Source organism: Festucalex cinctus, chromosome 2 (assembly GCF_051991245.1).
Source record: "Festucalex cinctus isolate MCC-2025b chromosome 2, RoL_Fcin_1.0, whole genome shotgun sequence".
Lineage (NCBI taxonomy): Eukaryota > Metazoa > Chordata > Actinopteri > Syngnathiformes > Syngnathidae > Festucalex > Festucalex cinctus.
Genome location: NC_135412.1, coordinates 4,248,826 through 4,275,391, shown reverse-complemented (window position 1 = coordinate 4,275,391; position 26,566 = coordinate 4,248,826). Strand labels below are relative to the sequence as shown.

Genomic DNA, 26,566 nt, shown 5'->3' with positions numbered 1-26,566 from the left:
AGGTTGCTGGCCTGATTTTCTGCAGCAAATAAGCCTGTTGCTGATGAAATACACGCGTACTTAAAACTGTCGCTGACCTTGAATGCCTTCCAGTCCCACAAGTGCAGTAGCTTTGCCTCCTCCTCCACCCTTTCCTCCACCTCAACCTTCACCTTCATGCTCATCCTCCTCTTCTCTCAGCTCCTCCCACAAGCTCCGCTGCTAAGATTTTCCTGGAATGTCTTATCACTGCCCGTAACTCCGCGACCCATGATAAATAAACGTGTCTATTTATTCCCCGCAGCATTCCACTCATGTTGTTTTCCTCTCATCTCCTGCCGACGTCTTTGCTAATGCGTATTGACAGTGCTTTTGCGAGTTTCTCGTTTTTGCTGACACAGCGTATTAGACAGGCTTCCCGTGCACTCTTAAATGGCCTTAGTGTTTTTTTTGTTTTTTGTTTTTTTATGGGTTTGACATATTTCATTAGAGGGCCAGGCTTAAGAGGTCTGCCTGACTTGTTTTAATCTGGCTAAAACCCTCTTTTCCTCTCAGGGGGAAGCACTTCACTCTCGTTCCTCCTATCTTCTTCCTTTCTATTCCTTTTCCGATTCAGTTTTCTGAATCACATTTTTTCTTTCATTTCCAAATACATCAGTAGGTGCGTTTCCATGACCCTTTTTCGCAAAAATAAAAGCGGTATTGTACTATTTCGATCAAGTACAATTTCGAATTGTCGGTGTTTCCATTGACGAGACTTTCGCTTCTGAGGCGCAATTCTCGGAATGTCCCGTCTCGCGAGACCTCGATGTTCTGTCGGAGGTGCTCGCGATGTTTACGGTAGACGGACGCCCGGTGTAGTTATATTAGTTTAAAAAACACTCACCCCTCATCGGACGGTTTCGGGCATTCAGTGTTGGTGTTGTTGTGTGTTTTCCTCGGCAGTCGGCAAACAGTTCTGACACGAACGCGAGTGGCACCGTACTTCCTACTTCCTGTAGGATTTAAACAGACAAACTTCTTCTCAATTTACAGCTCTGGGCTTCGCTTAATGTCTGGTGGTGATTTTGTCCTAAACCCCCACCCCACCAGCCTGTATTTTGCCATTTTGTGTTTGTTTTGTGAACATGTTTCTGTGGAAAGACAGTGTTTGACAGTATTTGATATGGGATACTAAAAGGTCAAGTTTCCCCATCATACAGCTCCTTTAAATCCTACTAAGACACAATTGGGTAAGTAATATTCAGCCAGAATGGCCGCAAGGTGAAAACGGAACACTTGTACAAACCACGGTTTTGCATTGACAGCAACAGAGCCAGATGTGCACATATATATATATATATATATTAGGGGTGTGAATTGCCTAGTACCTGACGATTCGATTCGTATCACGATTCACAGGTCACGATTCGATTCGATACCGATTAATCCCGATACGAATGGTCACGATTCGATACCGATTAATCCCGATACGAATTTATAAGTCGATTGTTGCAATTTTTTTTCATTCATATTTAGAAAATACTAATCAGTAAGCTTGTAGAGTGTAAGATTTATATGAAAATGTATTATTTATTTATCTGAAATTTCAGTCTTATAGAGGTTGTAATCTGTTTCATGTTTGAACAGCATTAAAATAAAAATATTAAGGCTTAATGTGCCGTTCATATAACATTCTTCCATGCTCAAGGTGTGAATCCTAAAAAAAAAAAAAAAAAAAAAAAAAAAAAAAATCGATTCTGCCGATTATTGAATCGATTCGAGAATCGCGCGATGTAGTATCGCGATATATCGCAGAATCGATTTTTTTTTTAACACCCCTAATATATATATATATATATATATATATATATATATATATATATATATATATATATATATATATATATATATATATATATATATATATATATATATATATATATATAAAAGACGCATTTGAGCCTTGCTTAAACTTGTTCCAGCTGTGAAGGCCATTGCCTGTCATCCTGGTCAGCTTTTAGGCTGCTTGTCAAATGTGTGCACCAGCTTGAATCGGTGGCAATCAGGTGGACATGATGCAAACCGATCCACGAGAGCTTCTGCTGGCACCGTGAGCAACGATATGTGATGAGCGCTGATTTCACCCTCCACTGGATCGAGCTGGCGATGATATCCACCTCTCCGGCGCTCATCCATCCCATTAAGCCCTCATTATTCATTTAACTCCAACCTTAACTACCTGACACACATGGAGTGAGCACACCAGACTCGCAAAGACCTGAGCAAAAGTGGATGGGGCTTTTATTTTTTTTTCCTTCTCTTCAGTCAGTCAAAGGGCGCGCACCGCTATTTGCTGGGGAATATCATGACTTTAATTTCTTTTTTTTTTCTCACCTCACATTTTGTAGCCATGCATCCATGGCCACACATTTGCACGTTTTTTTTTCTTTCTGTATAGTGCAGAAGTCTGCTAGGAAGGAGCTTAATTCTATCAGACTGCAAGCTGGACAGCCATAATTACATTTGTGACACAAATCCTGACTCTCAAATTGAGCGTTTTAGTCTTGAATGCTCCCCCCCCCCCCCCTCTCTATTTATAACCCCTTATATTCCCAGCAAATCCCACTTCCTCCCAGAAAGTCAATTTAAGACTTAAAAAGCAACTGTGCTTATCCCCCTGCCCTCCACCGCCGTTGACTCTGTCAACTCTTCAGTTTCACTCTTTTTTTTTTTTTTTTTGCCCCATTTGGAACCCCTTGAAGTATCTAGTTCACCGAGAAAATCATCAGTGTCGTGATTTAAGTCATCCATACAGAACATGTTAAAATGATGAAAAACTCGCATCTTGTCATCCCGTTTATAATGCCTTTCAAGAGCACTCACTATTTCTTACGTTGTCCATCACAACTGGTCTATCCGTTTATTCCCTCATTTTCTTTCAACAGCCTTTCAACGACATTCCATTTGCTCTTCTCCCACTTCTGCATCATCCAGGTCCCGCTGCCGGTGGAACGCTGGGCCCAACGCTGGGTCTCTGGAAGTCCAGCTCCCTCGAAAGCCTCCAGTCAGCCATGTCGGAGGCCCAGCACAATGACATCCAGGCCCAGGTCCCCTTTCACCGCCCACGGCCACACATGGTCCGGGGGCGCGGATGCAACCAGAGTTTCCGCATTGCCATCGACAAGTCTTATGAAGGACCGTCTGAAGACGGTAAGGCTCGGGATTATTAGCGTCTGACTGTACTCGCTGTGCATGTTTTATACTTTCATAAGATCTCAAGCCTAACAAAGGATTCTGTGCTGAAATTGCATTTCATATTACCAACACAAATTCCTCCAGTTTTATAGCACGCTGGCATCCACGTAGCTGGAGACCGGCCAAGGTGCAGCGCTTAGACTAATGAAACGACATGTGATTTTTATCCCGTCAGCAATTTAGGAAAAGCAACTTTAATTTTTAACGTTCAAAACGTTCGCCAATCAAAACCCACAATCAGTTGTGATCAGAAGTTTACATTCTTCATGTTCAAGAGTATCTTGTTGACTTTGAGATTTTAATTGTGTATTTGAGCTGTTTTTCCTCCTTTGTGGGATAAATATACCAATAAGAATTTGTTTGCAGTTTTAAACCTCACAATGTCAAATATACACTATTTGCGTACTTGTCTCACATCCACCAGGCAGGTTTTGTCGTCACCACAAGCTGCTGGCATAATTCTGGTTGGACGCTTGACTACTTTTCCTCAGTTCGTTTAAATTTTAAAATCTTCTGATAGAAGCATAGTTGACAAATGTTCAGTAGGGTTGAAGCTCAGGCTCTGTAAGGCCTTGTAAAACTTTGTTAGCCGAAAACAAAGCCAGTTTTGGTGTTTGTTTAGAACAGTGGTGTCAAACATAAGGCCCGCGGGCTGGATCAGGCCCACAAAGGGGTTTAACCCGGCCCGCGAGATGATTTTGTAAAGTTAAAAAAATAAATAAATAAATAAATAAAAACGCTATGTCGGAGTAATTCATCTGTCGGCCACAATCAAAATATATAACATTTGTAACGTCACAAGCAGTCCTCAGATTAGCAATGCAATTTATACGGGGGAATCGTCCTCGATGTCATTATTTTACACACAACTTAAAGTTACGGTTTGTTTAATTATTTTTATAAGCATTATTATTATTATTATTATTATTATTAATCATAGACCAACAAACGTGTTAAATACGACATAAATTCAATTACTGGTAACACAAATAGATATGACAAAGATCAGCGTCCTTATAACGTCATTAACTGCGCCATGCAATGCATTATTCTGGGAACTAAATATAAATATATATATATATATATATATATATATATATATATATATATATATATATATATATATATATATATATATATATATATATATATGCGCAAAACGGGTGGATTTAACACGTCCAGGACTCAGTGTTGCCGCTTTCCATTTGTATTATTTTTTGTAACAATATGATTACAGTTGAGCTCCATAATTTAGGGCTGGCACACAAATAGCGAAAATCTGCGTATAATGGACGGCAATCGTTTTGAAGTTATATACCGTTATTTCACCGATGCGGCCCACTTGGTAATATATTTTACTCCATGCGGCCCCTGAGCTCACATGAGTTTGACACCCCTGCTTTAGAACAAGTTTCAACTTTTGAAGTGTTGATTTCAGGTGGCTATGAAGAATTTGGTCAAATTCCTACCCCCCCCCCCCCCCCCCCCCCCCTAATATTCCTTCCTCTTCGTGCAGTGCACCAGAACCACTGGCAGCCCCAGAACACGATGCTATCCAACCAACATGTTTTGATAGTACAACGTACTTTGAACGCCTTGCGTCAACTCCTTCGGATAGGCTTGTCTGACCATTAAACCTTTGAATTCATTTGACTTGTCCATGTGGGCAGCCGCAAACCTCAGTCAACGTAAGTCATTCCTCCGTAGATGACGACCCATCTGAGCTGAGCTCCGGTCATGAAACACCGGTCAGCAGCTCGTCACGCCAGGACCTGGATGTTGAAGATGGGAGAATGCAGAAGAAAGTCAACGGAAAGAAGCAAGAGAAAAAGAGCAAAGGAAAGAAGAGAAGTGAGGATGCTGCAGAGGAGGTGGAGAAGAAGACGAAAAAGAAAGGATTTGCTCTTTTGAGGTAGGAGACACACACACAAAAAAAAATATTTTCTGTGTTGTTGAGGCTTTTCTACTTAAACTGACAGGTAACCCGTTGAAATAGAAAAATATAGTGTGCTCATTCTTTATGCAGGAATCGAGGCAAGTAAGAACTCTGCCACCTTTTCCAATGCATTTAACTCATTGACTGCCATTGACGGAAAAAGACGTCAAATAATGCATTTTTGCTGGGCTGGCAGTGAATGTGTTAAACACAATGTGCCAATATATTTTGTGATTATATTGCAGCATCCTTTTTTCCTTTTTTCTTTTTTTAAGGCAAATTTTGCTTAAAAATCCGTCAATTTTGGTTACATCTCATTTTAACTCATTGACTGCCATTGACGGAAAAAGACGTCAAATAATGCATTTTTACTGGGCTGGCAGTGAATGTGTTAATCAAATTAACTGTTGAACAAAAGATTATGGGATATTACATATGAAAGCAACCTTGTTGGCAATAGAAGGAAACAATTATCGGCCAATCTGAGCAAAGTCCATCGACACATTACCTACCCAGAGCGCTTATCAGGCATTTATCAACACGTCCCCATCTTGATTGTAGTGAGGCCAATCTTCCTCCAAGCAAGCCCTTATCTTTTGGCAGTGACACGGTGTGGCCAGTGTATCGCCACACTTCCAACACGGCAGATTCAATTAGGCTGTCGCAACAGATAGAGCGTGCTGAACGCGAGCCCGCAGATGGCAGATAACAATCCAATCGGCTACAGTGTCAAGGGCAGCAATGGAGGAGATGTTCACACGCAAAGAGAAGGGCGGAGTGAAGGACACGCACATGGGACCGGCCTTTAAGTTGCATCTGAGAGCGCGTTCTCATATTATTGGGTTGCATTTTGCAAATACAGATGCAAATTTAGTAGGGATGGGCGAGTACCGATACCAGGTATCGGTATCGGGCCGATACCAGCCTTTTTTCAAGTACTCGTGACGCAGACGAGTACAAGCGACCGATGGCAGAGGGGGAAGACGTGAAGTGAGTCCTCCTTGCCTGTAAGTGGCGCTTGCTTGCAGCAGTTTTTCACCAAAACTGCACCGGTTTGGAAATACTTCAAAATTGTGACTCTTAAACCAAAAGAGCATTTTTGTGTTTTATTTTGAGCGTTAAGACTATTGAGGAGTGACTGTGCTGTTTTTTTTTTTTTTTTTTTTTTTTTTTTTTTTTTGTCAAAATTAAAGGAAATATATTTGTTTAAAAATATCTTTTAGTGATTTTTTTATTTTTTTTTATTTGTCAAAATGTACTACTGGTATCGGCAGTTGGTATCGGTATCGGTCTGAAAAAAAAGTGGTATCGAACATCCCTAAAATTTAGCTTTATAGTATCCAAGACGGCACTGTGAAGCATTTGGAACAAACCCCATGACCCCATCTCTGAAGCGAAAATAAGTAAGTAAATAAATAAACAAATAAATAAATAAAATGCATATTCCAGCCTCCAGAAAAACTACCACCACACAATTACCTGCTCCCACCACCCTCATTCAACCCGAAGCGCTCGCAGTGTGGCCTTTCTCTGTCCAAGTTGATTGTTATTGAATTTGAAATATGACTTCATTATCTGTAGCATTGTGCGCTTCAATCTAATTGCACCTCTCAAATGTTATTTTAGTCCGGTGGCAACATTTGGAAAAGGGCAACTCGTAAGCATATGACCTCGCTTTACCCCTGTGGTGAAAACGTGCACGGCAGCAGCCTGCACAACTCCTGGAGGTTGTCCATACCCTTAAATGTTTTGTTTTACCGTATTTTTCGGATTATAAATCGCTGTTTTTTTTCATAGTTTGGCCGGGGGTGCGACTTATACTCTGGTGCGACTTATGTGTGAAATTAACACGTTATTATATCATTTCATATTGTTATTTTCACACTAAACCGCATGAGGGCGCTCTCGGCCTGTGTTGATAATTTCAACATTGCCGGTTGAAGAGCATCGTCTACCTCCCGAGTTGGGGGAGTTGCTTAAAAGTGACACCGAGGATGAATATTGAATATTGTGTTCAATTGCTATAAAAGCATGGAACCTACCAAAAGAACGATTAAAGTCTCTTCTTTCATCAGGAAAAAAAAAAAAAAAAGTATGTTTCTATCTGTTTCCGTTTTGCAGCAATTAGCATTAGAAGAGAGCTAAGTTTCATCAGTTTTCACAAATCTATTTAAAATTGTAAGTAATTTAGCTTTTTTTCTACATGGCCCTGGTTGATCTCCTTTGCTCTGCTGCCACCTGCTGGCCGTTTGTGTAATAACTACAATTTCTGCAACCGTTCTTTGCAGTTGAGAGGCTGCATCAAAGCCTTCTTCTGTATGCTCTAGCATAAAAAACAAAACAAAAACAAAAACGTATAAATACGTCTTTGGGACACTAAGAACATAAAAAAACGTATTTATACGTTATTGGGAGTAAATGAGTTAATTATGCATATTTTATGGCTGGTTCGATTTATAATCCGGAGCGACGTATAATCCGAAAAATACGGTAACGTAGGAACATTTGGAACTTGTATTTTCAACGTGCGCGTCCCATCATATTGCAAATCGCGTAATAATAATTCCGCATGTCCAACGGTAATGGTAATGAAATGTCAGGGAACAGTTGAGAGTGAAAATGCTCATTTGTCTCTCATGTTTCACTGTGATGAAGCTTCAAGTCTTTTTTTTTTTTTTTCCACCTGGCTCGCCATCAAGGCCCATTGCTGTCTCGTCTCCTTGATTGCTAAATAAGCCAGGACAAATGGCGGCACCTCGAAGACCTTGCCTGTCTGCTCTGTGCTCAGCAGACAGCAGTGAAGCCTTCACCTGGAATGGTGCCTCAGAGGCCACCGACCAACCGCAAAAACAGCCAAGCTTGACCTCGTCTGTTTTCCTTTCCCATGCAACGCTTCTGCTTTTTTTTGGCACATTTTTTAAGACTGTATTGACACTGCAGGTCTTAAAAGTTCAAATCCTTTTTACTGCAAAAAAATTTAGCGGAAGTAAACAAACTATTGTATCCATTACTTGTGGTAGCCCCCCCCCCATCCCATCCCATCCATCCATCCATCCATTTTCTTGACCGCTTATTCCTCACAAGGGTTGCGGGGGGTGCTGGAACCTATCTCAGCTGCCTATGGACAGTAGGCGAGGTAAACCCTGGACCAATCGCAGTCACCCCCCCCCCAAAATTTAATTTTGCCCGGACTGACTTAATTCCCTGTTTTACAGGTGTGAGCAATAATCTCTTGCAGAAAACCCACAATAGCCACAGAACTTTAAATTGACAAAAAAATGACCAATATAAAGTGTGCTAAGTGTGTAAATTGAATAATGAAAATCGAGCATTGCGTTAAATTTATGGTAAAAAAAAAATTAAAAAAAAATACTCAGAAAGCTGCCAGTTGAGGCCGTCACAATTGGGGATGCTCCGATCAGGGTTTTATGCTGCCGATACCGATCATCAATGACTAAGATCGGCCGATACCGATACCGACATTGATCATCTCTATTTTTTTTGCATTTATGGTGAGTGCCATTGGCTATATTAATTGGGAGAAAAACAACAACAACAGTCATATAATCAACTTAATTTTAGACAAAAACATTTTCAAGAAAATTCATACAAAAGCCTTTCGGCACAATGCATCATCATTCAGTAAAAAATAAATACATAAAAAAACTGAAAAACTGATAATTACCAGCTTTAAGCTTTAACAGACTGAAATAATGAGCCGTCTCAACAGGACTCACATCCGAGTTCCATCCAGCGGTACCTCTGCATATGAAATTAACTGGTTCAGGAAGAAAGTTGTAAACTAGAAAATGTTGTCAGTAGAGACGCATTTTCCATGTAAATGCCCTAATCCGTTCCAAACCTCCCAAAATTCAGACATGATTTATAAAGCATAAAAATGCATCAAAACATGTAATAAATACATGTTACAATTAGATTATTGCACAATAAATGAGTTGTGCGTAATTTGGGCCCCTTGAGCCATGTAGCGTAAATACAGGCTAACAAGTCTTCAGTCTTGAACTTGGCCATGTCAAACAAGATATTGTCACCACTCATTTCCTGTTAATATGATCCGTGTCAAAAATATTAGCTAAGCTCAGCTCCCGGGCTTCGGGAGTTTGCAAAGATTAAGCGTGTGCTCATTTGTGTCGCGTTTGTGCGCTGGGATTAGTTTGATCCAGCAGGTCAGGCTTTGACGGATGCAGCTCGTGACTCGCAGCCTCACTTTCAGGTGGCGTTGGACACAGTCTTCATTCCGCTCTCCGATCGCCGGGTGTGCCAGCGTTCAACCTGTCATGGCAAATCCTGACTGGTGGTGACAAATCCCACCTGCCCCAGGATCAGTGTTCAGCCATCAGTATCGGTGCACATTCAGCTGACTCCTCCCCCTCCGCCGCTATTAAGTACATGAAAGCCAGCACTGATGCACTGTTTACAAATCCACACAACATCATGCTAAACACCCCCCTCCCCGAACCCTCACCTTCTCCTTCTCCATGTGTCGCGCTGAAGAAATCCGACAGAGAGGCAAGCCAATTAGCGAGGTCCGTTCCGCTTTTTATCCTATCGCAGGGTGGCAGGATGTGCTTGGCTGAAAGACAGTCACCGGTTAACTGCGCTCGACGCAAGCCAGTTGTCAAACTGAAGGGGCTCGCCGCAAGACGATTTCTGATGGATTATTACGGTTGTTTTTGGGCAACTTTGCCTCCTCGCTCGCTTCCCTTCATCCTTTGCTCCTTTTCCCCGACGAGCCTCTTTACACTCAGTTTTGTTGTCGAATGACATTTGCCACTGCTGCCGTTTGCCTAATCTAGAGTAGTCAACTGTAAGAATCCTCTTGCTGCGACACCCTACAAAAGAAGGCATGGGGATAAATGCAGCTGATACTTGCAGACCAGGTTGTGTCTTCTGACATACATTATATTTCATCATACAAGGTGGGTTGCCGGTGCCATGCAAGTGTGGGGTAATTGTTACAAAAAGTGGATTTTGGCCGTCTTGCTCATACACGCGTGCAGGCACACAAAGTAGATGCGTATATAATACGCATATTTTATATATACACAGTATATATATATATATATGTATATATATATATATATATATATATATATATATATATATATATATATATATATATATGTAATATTAGGGGTGTTGAGAAAAAAATCGATTCGGCAATATATCGCGATATTACAGAGCACAGTTCTCGACTCGATTACATAGGTGGCCGAATCGATTTTTAAACATCCATTTTTGATGGAAAAATATTCAACAAAACGTCTTACTTAGGGTTAGGGTTCACACTAGGGGTGTGCCCAAAAAAAATCTATTCCTAAAAGAATCGAGATTCTCATTTATTAATCAAATCAAATCAAATCGATATTAATGTCCAAAAATCGATTTTATTTAAATTAGAAATGAAGACAAAGGGGAAAAGGCAGTTGTAGCCCACATGCTGTTTTTGTGGAAAAAGGCACTTACAATACAAAATTTAATAAATGTTTAAACAAAAACACAAAAAAAGATACTTTCATGTCTCTATTTGTCATTTTGTCTTGCAAAGCAGACTGGAGTAGATCATAACAATGTTGTGCATATCTGTAAATTGAAGCAGAAATCATTTGTCAATCAAATAATTTTGAATCGAAATTTGTTTGAATCGAGAATCGAAAATCGATTCTCAATTGATTGGTAGACCCAAAAATCGTACTCGAATCGAATCGTGAGACAGTCAAAGATTCCCAGCCCTAGTTCACACCTTAATAATGGAAGAATGTTATATTAATGGAACATTAAAAATTAACGCATTCATTTCCATAGACGGCTTTAGACGTCAAAGATTATTATTTTTTCCCTGAACTAGCAGTGAATGAGTTAATATTTTATTTCAATGCTGTTCAAACATGAAACAGATTACAACCTATTTGTTAAATACAGTGGTTCAAAGTTATGAGACTGAAGTTTCAGATGGAGAGGCAATATTTTCCCGTTGAGGTGTTTCGTAACTCGAAAATTTCGTATGAAGAGACGTTCGTAAGTAGAGGTAACACTGTAGATGTCACGAAAATCTGCACCACGAAACCATGTAAAAAGCATTCTTTTTGTGGTTTTACCCTGCCATCCAAGTCAAAAATAATACATAAACTTATTAAAATAAAAAATAAAATAAATACATTGTAATTTTATGCTTAAAAATGAGCTATATGAGGGACTCTCTCCTTTACTTGCCTAGGCCTGCATACCCCAGTTTGGTTGGGAAATATGGACCGTTGTAATATCATCTGACTTTCAAACCGATGGAAACAAAACGATGCGTTACGTAATGCCGCCATTGTTTCAAGCATCACAGGTGTAATTCTTTGATCCGCCATCTCGTCTGGCACTTAAAGGCGGTTAGCTGCCCCATCTTGGAGTCTTCCAAGAGACGGTTCATTCATATTAGTATTCCCTTTTATAAAATATACATTAAGCTCTTCATTTTGCCCACAGCTCCAAGCTCTCTCCTGTGGATAAGCAGTATTGCTCCCTTACCGCATCGCTACTCATCCCTTGATCAACCTTATGAATTGTTGATGCAAAAGTTCCTGTTTGGCAGTTCTTCTACGGCGATGGCTCACTTATGAGGGTTGCCTTAAACCAGTGCTTCTCAATTATTTTCTGTCATGAAGAAGAAAACATCTCACCCCCCCAACCCCTATAAATAGTATTAATTGTCTATAAAATTGTTAAAAGCATACCTGTGCATAACACTGTATCCGTATTAACGTATAAAAGAATAAAAAAAAGAAAGAAATGTGGACCAAATTACGATAAAGAATAGCTTTATTAACTGTAATAGAAAAGATTTAAAGTGCATCTGAAAATCAAAAATAAAATTAAATCCTTAATTAAACTATAAACATAATTTTTTTTTGACTGACCATGTCAAACCATGATACGGAAAAATAAAATTACATAAAATCAATAAATAATAATGCATTCAAACTGATCAGGAGCACAATATTAACCCCCCCCCCCCCCCCCAAAAAAAAAAAAAACAACAAACTTTAACCTGCAAAACCAAAATATAATATAATTTGTGCTGAATTATTATTATTTTTTTTTTTTTTTTTTTTTTTTTGCTGTGTGCAAAGCGCGCATGCTCAGTGCAAACAAAACCCCAACACCACCGAGCGAATGCTCCCTGCGCACACTCTGCCAATAATGAGAGTGCCACTGCCCCCTAATGTAGTGGAGGTGCAATTGCACTTTATTCTAGGACAGTTAAAAAAAAAAATCAAAATAAAAAAATAAAAAAGCATGTTCCCCGAGGTCAAATGCGCCCCCCTTGATGGAGCCTCGCGCCCTCCTGGGGGGGCCCGCCCCACTATTTGAGAAGCACTGGCTTAAACGCTGATTTGCACGCCAATCCTCCATTTGTTTAAATTATGCAGATTCTGGTGATTCTGCTTGAATCCATTATTATTCTCCAAATTGTCCCTCAACCCAGTCCCCAGCGCAGTTTGTCAAAATTAAGGCCGATGTACAATCGCCCCCCGCCCCCACCCCCACCCCTAATTGTTGAAAAATAAAAAAAAACGTGAGAAATATGATTGTTGGAAATGAATTCTGCACAGCAGAAGCAGCATCCTTTCTGCGCTACTGAGGCGCAATTCTAATTTACAACTTCCCAGCGTTGGCAAATGGACACGGGCGCTATCGCCGTCACCAGCCGCTAGAAAACAAATTAATTTCTCCCTCTACTTTCTGCCATCCATTCAGTGCAACGGGCAGCTTTCCTGAAATGATGTGCGGCTTTGCTGGCACTGATGTGAGCTGCCAGTCAAATATCAGAGGGGCTGGCTGGGGAATCAACACGGAGGATGATGAGGAAGTCCTCATGCATATATATCGGCTGATAAAGGCGCAGTCACAACAAGCTCCTGCATCTCCATTTCTTGCACCTGAACCGGCTGCATCTCTCAGGTCTTTCCTTGATAGGCCCTCTTCTGTTCCGACACAAAAAGCTTTCAGGTTTTTTTTTTTTCTCTTTCATGTTAGGGCAACTGTCCTGCCTTCCTCCTTTCTCAAGCTGAGTGCTTGACTTGGAAGTGTCTTTTTGTGCTCGCCCTTCTGCACTTTGCAAACTAGAACCCATGCCTCAGTTAAAGCGGCTGTCTGCCGGTTTCACTCAGGAAAATGCACTTTTTAAATACAGGATTTAAATAAACTAACTAGAGCTGCACGATATTGGAAAAACATGCGATATGCGATATACTTGCTGAACATAGCGATATCGATATTATTGCGATATTTAACATGTACCTAAAGAAATTACATTTTTATTACCTAATGAAAGAAAAACTTTTTTTCATGTGGCAATATAAGCAACCTTAATGTAATCTTAGTTAATTAATTGTAATTATGTCTTGATATTTTTCAACTATTGAATGGCGATGCACATTTTAGTAAGCATTTGACTGGTCAAATTCATATAAAAAGCATGAAATTCCATATAAAACTTATTGCATGCCTTTGCGATATGCATATTGCAAGGGCCAATATCACGATATTGATATTTTTTCGATATATTGTGCAGCCCTAAAACTAAATACTTTTCAATTTATGGATATGGGCTTTTCATAACGTGTGGGGGTGATTTTGTCCTGAACCCCCACACGCCCAGCCTGCCTGTATTTTGCCATTTTGTGTGTTTTTTTTTTTTGTAAACAGCGGGACGTTTCTGTGGAGTATTTACAACCCTCCAGCCAATCGCAGAGCGGGGGCGGGGCGTGTCGCAAACGGGGCCGGGCGAATGTGTCGGCTGCGTGACGTCACTCCTGCGGCAATTTGAAAGCACGCACGGATTCTTTTTTTCTTCACTCACTCATTCACACACGTAAGCTTCTGTGAGTGAGTGAGTGAGTGAGTGAGTGAGTGAGTGAGTGAGTGAGTGAGAAAAATAAAAATAATCCATGTGTGCTTTCAAATTGCCGCAGGAGTGACGTCCCGCAGCTGACACGATCGTCCGGCCCCGTTTGCGACACTCCACCCCCCCCCCCCGCTCTGCGATTGGCTGGAGGGGTATAAACACGTCTTTTCACAGAAACGTTCCACTGTTTACAAAACAAACACAAAATGGCGAAATACAGGCTGGGGGTGTGGGGGGTTAGGACAAAATCACCCCCACACGTTATGAAAAGCCCATATCTATCAATTGAAAAGTAGTTAATTTGTTTAAATCCTTTATTTAAAAAGTGCGTGAGTGAAACCGGCAGACAGCCCCTTTAACGCATTCATTGCCAGACCAAAAAAAAAAAAAAAAAAAGCATCATTTGACGTCTTTTTCCGTCAATGGCAGTGAATGAGTTAAAGGGTGAATAAGGTTTTCTGTCTCTTAGCAAGCAAAACAGTCCAAAAAGGTCTCCTTCATTCCATGCATCACTTTTACTTTCTCTTGGAGGCTAAAATGATTGCCCGGGAACTTATTGCACGCACTTCTTCTTAAACAGTGGCATTTTCCAAATGGCAAGAACCTCATTGAAGAAATTAAACTTTTTTTTTATTTTTTTATTGTTATTATTTATATTGCCAGTGACTCATCCAGTAGGGAATTTGACACCGCCATTTAGGCAGTGAATTATTGTGCGGAAGGTAATTATCAAATGAGACCCTGAGCGGAGACTTTCCATTTGTGTTGATCAGCTACGCAATTCATCAGTTCTTATGGAGTTATGACATTTGAATTGACCCTCAGGGACGGCCAGTTTGAAGTGCAGACAACGTATCGGTATCGGCGAGACAGCTTCGAGGCATTTCAGCTGCCGACTGCCCATCACTCAGCAGTCAATTAAAGATATTACAGACGCAACAGGAAACGGTGCCGAACAATTATTATTTGGTCATATATTAGTCATACACGCTGATCCGCTGAAGCACTGGACGCCAGGAAGCCATTACACAACCGCACAACCTGTCCAGTCGTCTTCCTCAACCAAGACTCATGAATTGACTTTCTCTGTTTCTCTCACCTTAAACTAATAAAAATTAACAGAACCACCCTAAAATAAAAACTAACTAAAATGAAAAATTCTCAAACTATAATAACTAGGGATGTTCGATACCGCTTTTTTTCAGACTGATACCGATACTCAGACCCTCAGTACTCACCGATACTGATACCAACTGCCGATAACAGTAGTACATTTTGACAAATAAATAAAAAATCCCGAAAATATATTTTTAAACAAATATATTTCCTTTAATTTTGACAAAAAAAAACAGCACAGTCACTCTTCAATCGTCTTAACTAGTGTTGTTCCGATACCGATACTGGTATCGGCAGAGGCGCCAATACTGCATTAAAACAGTGGTATCGGTATCGGTGAGTACTCACAAGTAACATGCCGATACCATTAATTCCAATGCTAATATAAGATTTTGGATGCAGCATCTTGTGTTTTGCTCGTGCACGACATTCACTGATATGTGACATGCTTACTGCATGCTGATCTAAGATATCCGATTGGTCCTTGAATGCTCTGAACCAATGGCAGGACAGCTTTTTCTTGTTGAGGAAAAAAAAAAAACTTAGGTATCGGTATGGTATCGGTATCGGCCGATACTGCAAAGCTGGGTATCGAAATCGGTATCGGGGGCCAAAAAACGGTATCGGAACAACACTAGTCTTAACGCTCAAAATAAAACACAAAAATGCTCTTTTAGTTTAAGATTCCCAATTTTGAAGTATTTCCAAACCGGTGAAGTTTTGGTGAAAAACTGCTGCAAGCTAGCGCCACTTACAGGCAAGGAGGACTCACTTAACGTCTTCCCCCTCTGCCATCGCTCGCTTGTACTCGTCTGTGGTCACGAGTACCCGAGTACTTGGAAAAAAAGGCTGGTATCGGCCCGATACCGATACCTGGTATCGGTACTCGCCCATCCGGAATAATAACCCTACTGCCATATTACAAATAAATTGGTTTATATGCTGTAGCATTTTTTCTAAATATGCAAACGCACAAATGAATTATTTGTACAATTTTTAGGAATTTCTCTTCATAACATGATGCGGCCCTTGCGTCCTTCTGATTTTCTGGATGTGGCCCTCAAATGGAAAAAGTTTGGACACCCCTGCCCCAACTGAAAAAGTCCCCGCTGACTGCGTATGTGTGCCGTGACTGTTATTAGGTTTTTCATCCTGGAATATTTTCCAAACATATCAGCGTGAAGGAGAGTGAAGCTCTGTTACACAACTCTACTGTGTTAATCTTTTTTTTCAGCGGGCTCTCTCTTTCTGCAGCAAACTCCGCTGAGATATGTGCGCTCCTCTCAAAATACATACAGAGCAATCTAATTACGGAGATAACAGTTCTGCTTGGCTGATTAAGTGTTCTCCCGGTGCCTCAATGCTGGAGCATCGCCTCAACACAGTCTATAGCTAATCTCCTTATTCCTCCCAAGCTGAGCAGCACTTTTCATTGGCGCTTTTTTTTGCTCCCGCGTCTGCCCTTGCATATTTCTTACTCTCACTTTGGTCTTCCCTCCGCTTCTCGTATGTATTCATTGAAGCGATTCGTCTGGATTTCTCTAAATTTTAAATATCTTTATTGATTAAGCCGCAGCTCGATGTTGTTCAGCATGTTCCACATTTATTTATTTATTTATTTTATTACATTTTTTTTCACTTTAATTTTTATTGAAGTCTTTTACAATTTACAATATCACACGTGCATGAAATAACATCTTCATACAAACTAAAACAAAACAAAAACAAAAACAGAGGAAAAAAAAAAAAGCAATCAACAGTAGGGATGCAACGATATCCAAACATCACGATACGATATTATCACGATATGAAGGTCACGATACGATAATTATCACGATATTGTGGGGGCGTTGGCGATATTCAAAATAGATCGCAATATTGTAAAAAAAAAAAAGAGCTCATACTAAAAAAAAAAAGCACAATATTGTGCTTTTGTACATAACAGCAATGCATATAAACCACCTACAATCTTCAATAATAATATTGAGGCACTTACTTACTAATGCAAGCACACATTGATCGCTTCACAGGCTAATTAGGTTCCCCTTCATCTGACAATTAGCATAGATTTTAAACATAGAAGGCCAAAACATCCCTAATGAAAACTAAATTGCACTAATAAACTAGCCACTAGAGGCTGCTAGAACGGCACAAATGGAAATCAACCTGATTTTTTGAACAGATGTGTTCCTTTTAAATATTGCGATCATGACGACGAGGATATTGTGGCAGTTTTTATATCACGATATTGCCCTAATCAACAGTGACATATGGGCCTCACATCATTTTATAACGCACATTCATGGTCTACTTTCTTTTCTCCGCATTTGTGGTGTCATTCAGTTGTCTCTTATATTCCAACCATTTTTCCCATCTTGATTCAAACTTCCCTTCCTGAACCCTCAGTATATCAGTGAATCTTTCTATATCAAATAATTCTTCCACTAGCCCCAGCCACTGCTTCTTCGTTGGGGGGTCAACTTTGAACCTTTCCCTCGTTATGGCTTTTTTTTGCTGGCTGACAAGTTCCACATTTATTTTAAAGAGTTGAGTTGAGCTCATCAGTCATGACCTTGGCTGATGCGACAGTTATCTTTTTATTTATTTATTATTTATAATACGCTTATAATAATAAACTTACGTTTGTGTGAAGCTCTGCAATGTTTTTGGAATTATGTTTCTGTCTCCTTCAGGAGTTGAGATGTATAATATTGTTGAATTTCCAGGAAAACTTCAGGTTTTCGTGTCTCTAAAGTCACCCATCGGTTTTAGAGGCATGTTTTGGCAGGCGCCTTAGGCCTTAATGGTTTCATCTCATGGCATCACAGAGACATTTTCATTTGCGGCAAGCAAAAAAAAAAAAGAAAATGTTTCTCATTCATTTTCAGTTACCTATTGCAATCAAGTAGAGGAAAGGAGCATAGGCATGCCATTAGCACAGTTTCCTCTCCATAACAGGGTTAAAGTGGAAGTTTTGGGGATAGTGTAAGATAATAGGAGAGTGCGGGATAACAACCATCCTCATGGCAGGTACATGTCTCTAATTGAAAGTCCCACCCTCATTATGTGTGTGTATTTTCTTTCTTTTTTTTTCCTTTTTTAACTTTCAAACCTCAGTTGATTTGCCTTTTCCTAATGAATGCAGGTATAATGAGTCCTGCTGTGGACCTTTGCCCCCCCTTGGAATGTTAATTAAGGAGCTCCGTCAGTATGCCTTTGGAGAGGGATGCTATCTAACAGCTCACACAATCACATAAATCTGCTATTCTGAATAATAATGAGGAAATATAATTATGCTTGATGGTGCATAGGAAGGTAAACGGCACTGACGTTCTTTTTCCGGGTCGTGCATGGCGGCGGTGAGGTAATTAGCGGTCTTCTTTTGGTGCAGCCTTGACAAAAGGAAATAAGTGTTGGCGCTCCAATGCTGTTTTTTGAAAGAAAGAGGAATGTTATAAGATGTGATGGTAATTAGGGCTGGGTATTGACGCCAACCTCACGATACGATACATATCACGATACAGGGGTCACGTTACGATACGTATCGCGATACATATGTAACCCAATACTCGATCTTCAAGGCGATACGTATCCCGATATTTCACATTCATTTACTTGCATTTTATAATAACAGTCATATTATACCTAAAGGATATGTTTATTATGCTGGATGACAAAAATGTTTTTGTTAAGTAGCTCTTGTGGTTTACCAAAAAGCGGCATGCCTGGTCTAAATGTGTACGCACTGCAGAGCAAGGAGACGTTTTCACAGACACACCGGGAAAATGTATAGGCATGAGCCGATATGAGTAAAAATATCAAAGTATTAAAATGACAGCTCTAAAATGTGCCTATTTGAAATATTTGGGAAATAAAAACAGCATTTTTTTGTAACACATTCTATTTAGTTTCTTTTTTTAAACAAAATTAGGAAAACTGGTATATTAAGACACATGTGCCACGTTAAGTTTATAAGTAAATAAATGTTATTCTTCCTTTGCATTAATTTTTTTTAGCAAGACACAGTGTCCAATCACTGGTGAGCTATTTTTGCATTAATTGAAGGCAATTAACTTCAAAGACGGCTGGTTTTTATTTTTTTAGGTACAGTGCAAGCTGCAAAGGCAAACGTTAACTACCTATTTAAAGTGAATGAGCAATATCGATTCTGACGCCTGCGTATCGATACGTGTATTGTAATGAGGCCCGCAACGATATATTGCCGTATCGATTTTTGGAGCACACCCCTAATGGTAATGCGGGTTAGGATTACATTATGGGCGTTATTGGTTTAAAGAACTCCTGTTGGTAACTTTGAACAAGTGAGCCAATGCCAGTAAATAACCCTAACGATTCCTGTAATTGGTTTCCCTTCACCCTGTGCCACTTTTAGCTGGACCGACAGGTTACCATTCAGGCCGCGTGTCTTCCTGTAGCACTAATGAAAAGTGTCTCGCTGTTAATGAGATAAACGCAGACATTAGATTGCCTCAGCAAACTTTCCGAGGAAAGCATGAGATGAAAGAATCTTAATTATTTAAAGGGAAAGGCGTAATGATGGCCACACGAGCAAACGTGATGTGAAAAAAATAGATGCAGCAATTTAACAACATGCGTAATAAACGTTTGAAATATTCATGCATCATATGCTGAACTACATGGTCGCGCATAATCTCTCTTGATTGTCATCCTAATGGAAAAAAAAAATTAAATTAAATTAAAATTCATTTCCAGGAAAATGGCCTGCCTTTAATAGGTTTAGATGAGTTTCTGGGATCAAGTCAGCAAACAATTAATCTTGCTGAAGTAATTAAACGATGTTTCTGCTTCTTGTGCAGGTTCGGTAAGAAGAGAGACGACAGGAGCAAAGATGCAGCGAAAGTGGCAAAAAACAAACTGGAAGCCTGGAGCGAGGAGGAGGGCGACAGGTTTCCTGACAGCAGAGAGCGGAGGTAGGAATCAGCTCGACTTTGACATGAAACAAACGTGAACTTCCGAGTCATGGCGACATCTTCTCCCGTCTTCCCTTCTCGCTCGCCCTCGCCGCTAACAGCTACGATCCGCGGTATGCCGAAATCGACGCTGCCCAGCTCAACTCGGGCCCGCGCTCCCTCCCCGATCTGCAAGACGACGACGACGACCCCAACTATGCACACATCACCAACTTCCTCCAGCCAAACTCGCTGCAGTTGATTGGTCGTACCCCTTCCCCTGCAACTGTAGAGACCAAACAGCCTAAGGCCTCTGCCGAGGAGTTGGAGGGGCTCTACGCCAAGGTCAACAAGTCCAGGCAACAACCTCCAGAAAGGTGAGACAGCAGTGGAGAGGATCAACAGTCAATAGTTACACATATATGTATGTATGATACGTACGTGTATGCTTTGTATACGCGTGCGAAGCGGGCTGGAGGCCCGCGTACGGTACCGGCACGTTTACCCGGAAATCGTGCTCGATGTCAGGCTTTCGGTTGGTCCGAAGTTTCCCCCCCTGTATCCCTGGAATGGAATGTCGGACCGGCACGATCCACACACCGTTGTAAAGCTCTCGTCCAGGCGGTTCCGTGGATGTGTCCATTTTCCCCGTAGGACGTCCGGTTCCGGGGAAAAAGGACCTCCAGGGGACTGGGACCTCCGTGACTTTACCCGGAAATCAAGCTCGATGTCAGGCTATAGGTTGATCCGAAGTTTCCCCCCCTGTATCCCCGGAATGGAAGGTCGGACCGGCACGATCCACACACCGTTGTTAAGCTCTCGTCCAGGCGGTTCCGGGGATGTGTTCATTTTCCCTGTAGGACGTCCGGTTCCGGAGGAAAAGGACCTCCAGTGGACCGGGACCTCCGTGACTTTACCCGGAAATCGAGCTTGATTTCGGGCTATAGGTATGTGGCTATTAGGGGTGTTAAAAAAAAAATCGATTCGGCGATATATCGCGATACTACATCGCGCGATTCTCGAATCGATTCAATAATTTTTTTTTTTTTTTTTTTTTTTTTTTTTAGGATTCACACCTTGAGCATGGAAGAATGTTATATGAACGGCACATTAAGCCTTAATATTTTTATTTTAATGCTGTTCAAACATGAAACAGATTACAACCTCTATAAGACTGAAATTTCAGATAAATAAATAATACATTTTCATATAAATCTTACACTCTACAAGCTTACTGATTAGTATTTTCTAAATATGAATGAAAAAAAATCGCAACAATCGACTTATAAATTCGTATCGGGATTAATCGGTATCGAATCGTGACCATTCGTATCGGGATTAATCGGTATCGAATCGAATCGTGACCTGTGAATCGTGATACGAATCGAATCGTCAGGTACTAGGCAATTCACACCCCTAGTGGCTATGCACCCCCCTGGATCCGGGGATGGGAAGGTCGGACCGGCGCGAGCCACATATCGTTGTAAAGCTCTGGTCTCCGCGGTTCTAGTGATGTGCTCATTTTGGCTGTGGGTCGTACGGTTCCGGCTTTACGAGTGTCCAAAACCCCGTACCCGAATTTGGGCTTTCGGTCCCGGTTTCTACGTTTATACGCGTGCTCATAAGTTACCAACAGTACCCTAATGGTATGTAGAGTTTGTGGATAACTGATAGCGTCTGGTGACTCTGTGTTTGCACATTCGTGATGTGGCGGTCGAAGGTGAGATTATTGTCCATCTACATGGATGATGATGATAAAAAGCAAAACAAAACGACGTATCACATTTATCCCACCAGATGAGAGTCCTTAGTATTCAGCATCGAAGTGCTTAAAAACACACAAAGCTTCTTCCTTTTGAATTATACATCATAACAGTAGCTGCTTTGGAAATTGTGCATTTAAATTTAGCTTTGTAAGTGAGCATGTGTAAAATCTGAAGAGGGTTCTAATGCAAATGTATCATCTCCCCGGTGAAATAATTCAGACGACTTTAAAACTCCTTGCATACTAAACTCCGAGAGCTCACGCTATTGACTTGCAAATTGCAAAGAGGATGACGAGAGAAGGGAACAGATGGAAAGACGTGGCAGAATGAGGGACAAATAGCACGGGCAGAGTGGGCTTGTGTGTTAGCGCCACAGAGGATGTTGAAGACGGGAGGATGCAGACAAAGCTGAGATAATTAGCCACAGTCCAGCGGCCTGACAGATCTGTTGGACCACTTGAACTCATTCACTAGTGGCGGGTGATTCATTACCGGCCCGTTTTCTCCGTCTCATTTTCTCGCTGTGTCACCCCGCTGCTTTGCTGGTAATGTGTATGAGTTCGTCTTTAGCGTTAGCATGATGGATGAGGAGCATTCTGTCTCTGAGAGTCTCCAGGAACCACTGAAACGCACGTTGAATATTATTTTACAGTGTGCATCGACGTTGCATGTAGTCCCGTGACATCTAAATGACTCGTAATTTTAATTTTCCATATGTTTTAGCATATGTCCACATATTAATTAATCATTGGCGCCTAACTTCATTTAAGCTCATTGCCGACTCTTTTTCTGGTTGGTCAAGGGCCCACACAAGCACACTGCTTACACGGGCACAAATATGCACACACAGACACTTAATTGGTCTATTTTTACGAGACAGCCAAGTGTAACCTAGCAACATGTGTATGTGTGTGGTCCAATGATGAGTCATTGCTTACATACCGTTTCATTTCAATGTCTTTTGTTAAGGGGGTTCATTTGAATGTCACATCTTAAATGATAGGCTATCACCCAAAATGATTTTAAAAAAATAAATAAATAAAAATAAAATAAAGGATCTCCAATTTTTTTTTTAATCTTACTATGTTAAATCTTACTACTACACGTGTGCTTTTCAGGAACAGAAAGACTTCTGACAACTTTCTAGCCACTGGTACTTGTGGAATTGTAAATAGTTAAGTGTTGTTGTAAAACACAATAAATAAATATGTATACTAATGATATACCGATACGTTTTTTTTCAGAGCCGATTATTAGTCGTCAAGGAGGCTGATAACCGATATTTCGAGCCGATATTCATTTGCAGTAAACGGGAAAATAATAGCATAAAAAAAAGAAAATTATTATTATTTTTTTATTTAACATATAAAGAATAGACCGCTTTGTTTAATTAAAAATTTTAACAGAAATTGTAGAAAGTGTTGCAGAAACAAACTTCCAGGGTCATCAGCATGTGTTACGCTAAATTCAAAACTACGCAAGTAAATAAATAAATAAATAAATACATAGTTTTCTACCATAAATAAAGTTTTCCAAAATTTCAACATAATTTCTAAATTTGTTTTTTTTTTTTATTATTTTTTAATAATAATTAAAAAGTGTTGGGACTTCCCAGTATTTTCAGTGAATAAATAAATAATTAAATAAATAAATACTTTTCTACTGTAAATAAAGTTTTGCAAAATTTCAACATAATTTCTAAATTTATTTATTTTTTAATTATTATTTTTTTTAATTTTTATAAATAGTGTTGGGACTTCTCAGTGTCAGCAGTGACAAATATATGCAAAATTGAATATCTAATTTTGGGTTTTCGTCAGGGTTCAAAAAGATCTTTGCAGACAGTGAAAAATTGTCTGAATATGTTTGAAATGTTTTTGCAACAAGTAAAATCCTGATGAAAACGCAAAATTTGCTACATTTGCAAGCATTCGCTGTTCGGTGAGATTCCAGCTTTATCGACTTTTCGATTCGTAAAAAGGCCGATGCCGATACCTGTCAACATGCCAAATATCGGCACCGATAATCGGCCCAGCCGATAATCGGTCTATCCCTATTGTATACTGCTTATACTGCTTGTTGGCTGTACCGGCTGAATCTTGCTTGATACCTTGGAATCATAATTTTGGTCATGAAAGATCATGTGATTCAAGCTGACATTTTGATTGGCCATTAACATCTGTGACGTTGTTTTTGTGACGTTTGTCCAAATATACCAAAGATCAAGAAGTATCACTTCACACAACTTATTTCTTGCCTTGCTGAAAGTCGTGTTTTGAGGGGGCCACCTTGTCACAAAACAAGTCAACAATTCTAAGCTGCAAATCTTTGAGGCATTGGAAAATGTTATGCAAGACGTGCTAGCGTATGTTCAGCAGGATATGGAATACCAGCTTAACGTGTGTTTTGCGACACGCAGTGCACATATTGATCATTTAGAAAGCTTTGTGACTCCGCGACTAGTTACTCCGTTAATAATATTTGAAATGATATGCAAGAATATGGAACACCTTATAAATTAAAGCTATCCTGTGTGGCTTTAGCATACTGCAGTCCCTGGAAACAGCCCACCTGGTTCCCCTCATCTTTTACATTTTATTGGTGCAAAAAAAAAAAAAAAGTCATGTGGGAGATGAGAGACATGTGCTTGTGAAACTCTTATTTCCGCACAGCTTTATCCAAATGTTTTTGAAGCCAAGTCACCCCCCCCCCCCGCAATCCCGTCAAGCTACGAGCAGCGGACTCCCAAGTGGCGTCCGCCTATTTTACCGCTGGGACATTTTCATTAGTGCCTCGGATGGCAGGTGCGTGTCGTGACGGGCGTCACATTTGATTAGCGCCGCGCGCGAGTGTGACCTGTAGCGGGAAAAGGTTAGCTATGCTTGTCAAAAGGTATTAAGGCAGAGGGCCCTTGTCATACAGTAGCGGGGCCAGCGAGCGGTGTGAGGAGATAAAAGACTTGTCTGGAAGAAAAGAAAAAAAACAATGGTGAGCTCAGTAGAAAGAATGGCATATGGCCCAATATTTGTTAAAGCTTTCTAGAAAGAAGCACAACAAAAATCCCTTTTCGAAGTAAACTATGTGTGTAAACTCATGAGGACAACTGTAAACGTGGAAAAGCGATGAATCGTCACCAAAATTCACATGCACATCTACTCGTGTCAACTTCAGCCTCTGAAAATATCAAAACAACTGCCACAGTATGTTGGATTTTATGGGTACAGTGGTACCTCTACTTACGAAATTAATTGGTTCTGGAAGAAAGTTCTTAAGTAGAAAATTTTGTAAGTAGAGACGCATTTTCCATGTAAATGCCCTAATCTGTTCCAAGCCTCCCAAAATTCAGACATAAATGTTTTATAATGCATACAAATGCATCAAACATGTAACAAATACATGTTACAATTAGATTATTGCACAATAAATGAGAGTTGTGCATAATGTAAAAAAACATAGAATAGAGTAAAGAATAAAAATGATGTCCTCTTCGTTTTTTGCCCTCTTTCTGGTTCATGTTCTCTCTCAGAAGTGTTTTTGCCTGGTGTTTCGTAAAGAACTGATCCAAGGATGTTTTTTTTTTTTAACAATCTTCTTCTTCTTTTTTTTTTTAATCACTCACTCACTCACGCTTACATCATGTAAGCCGCACATGATCTCCCAGGCGGATAAGTGAACCTACGCCATCCGGCACCGAAGGCATGTGACGGTTCCACTCCTCCACCTGAAGCCCTTGTTTTTTGTTTTTTTTAACAATCCTTCGAAAATGTCCAAGGCAAACATCATCATAGTGAGCGATCGCCCGAATGGTGAACACTTTTTCTGGGTAATTCTTTTCAATAAATTCCAAAACTTGATGGAAACTTCAGGAACGGCGAGGCACCTTTTTCCAAAAAAGGCTCGTCTCGTCGCAATTAAAAACTTACTGTGCAACGTAGCCTTCATCAATCACCAATTGTTTGAATTTTTGCACAAATTCGTCGGCTGTTAGTTAATACATTTACGTAAAACTATCTAAACGCCTCATGGCCGGAGAGGCGAATGACGAGGACGCTACATAGACACGTTCTATTTTATATCTATGGTCACATACGGTACAGGTCCCTCTTAGCCAATGGGATGCCAGGAAGATGCCAGTAATAGCCAATGGCAGAGCAGCTGTAAGTATGTTGCGTTCAAGAAACTCTGGGAGCTGCGATTAGCGGCCCATACTGTAGTTTTACCTTTCGTATCCTGAAACTTCTTTCGTAACTAGAGGCAACATTTTCCTGTTGAAGAATTTCGTAACTTTCGTATGAAGGGACGTTCGTAAGTAGAAGTACCACTGTATTATTAAGCCTTTTCCTCACAATACAGTGTGCTCATAGGATATGTAAACTTTCAAGCACAACTGTATGTGTTGGTTTGTCTCTGAAAAAAATGGAATCAATGCAGAAGTGGATCAGTATTTTAAGAACAAATAACTTTTCTGACTATAGTGTTCTTTTAACGAGTACACTGAGAAGCAGTTCTCGTTTTCAGTGCAGCTGATGTAAGAATAGACGAACGTATCTTCCTGAATGTTCGCCTCTTTGTTCTTCTGTTGCCTTCCAAGTGGGAGCTCCTGTGGGCTTGTCTGGAAATCCCAAGTATCACACCTGGAATCCCAACGCTGACTGTGTACTTTGATGTTTGCCGACTTCCAGCA

At 40.3% G+C, this 26,566-nt stretch overlaps 1 protein-coding gene across 1 annotated transcript in view; it reads left to right on the top strand.

Annotated features, from left to right (window-relative positions):
• The window catches only part of pard3ba (par-3 family cell polarity regulator beta a), a 136,407-nt gene that overhangs the window by 71,660 nt on the left and 38,181 nt on the right, over positions 1 to 26,566 (top strand). Inside the window, 4 exon segments of the mRNA XM_077512352.1 lie at positions 2,956 to 3,171; positions 4,924 to 5,128; positions 20,024 to 20,137; positions 20,239 to 20,493. Coding sequence (XP_077368478.1) covers positions 2,956 to 3,171; positions 4,924 to 5,128; positions 20,024 to 20,137; positions 20,239 to 20,493 — 790 coding nt within the window.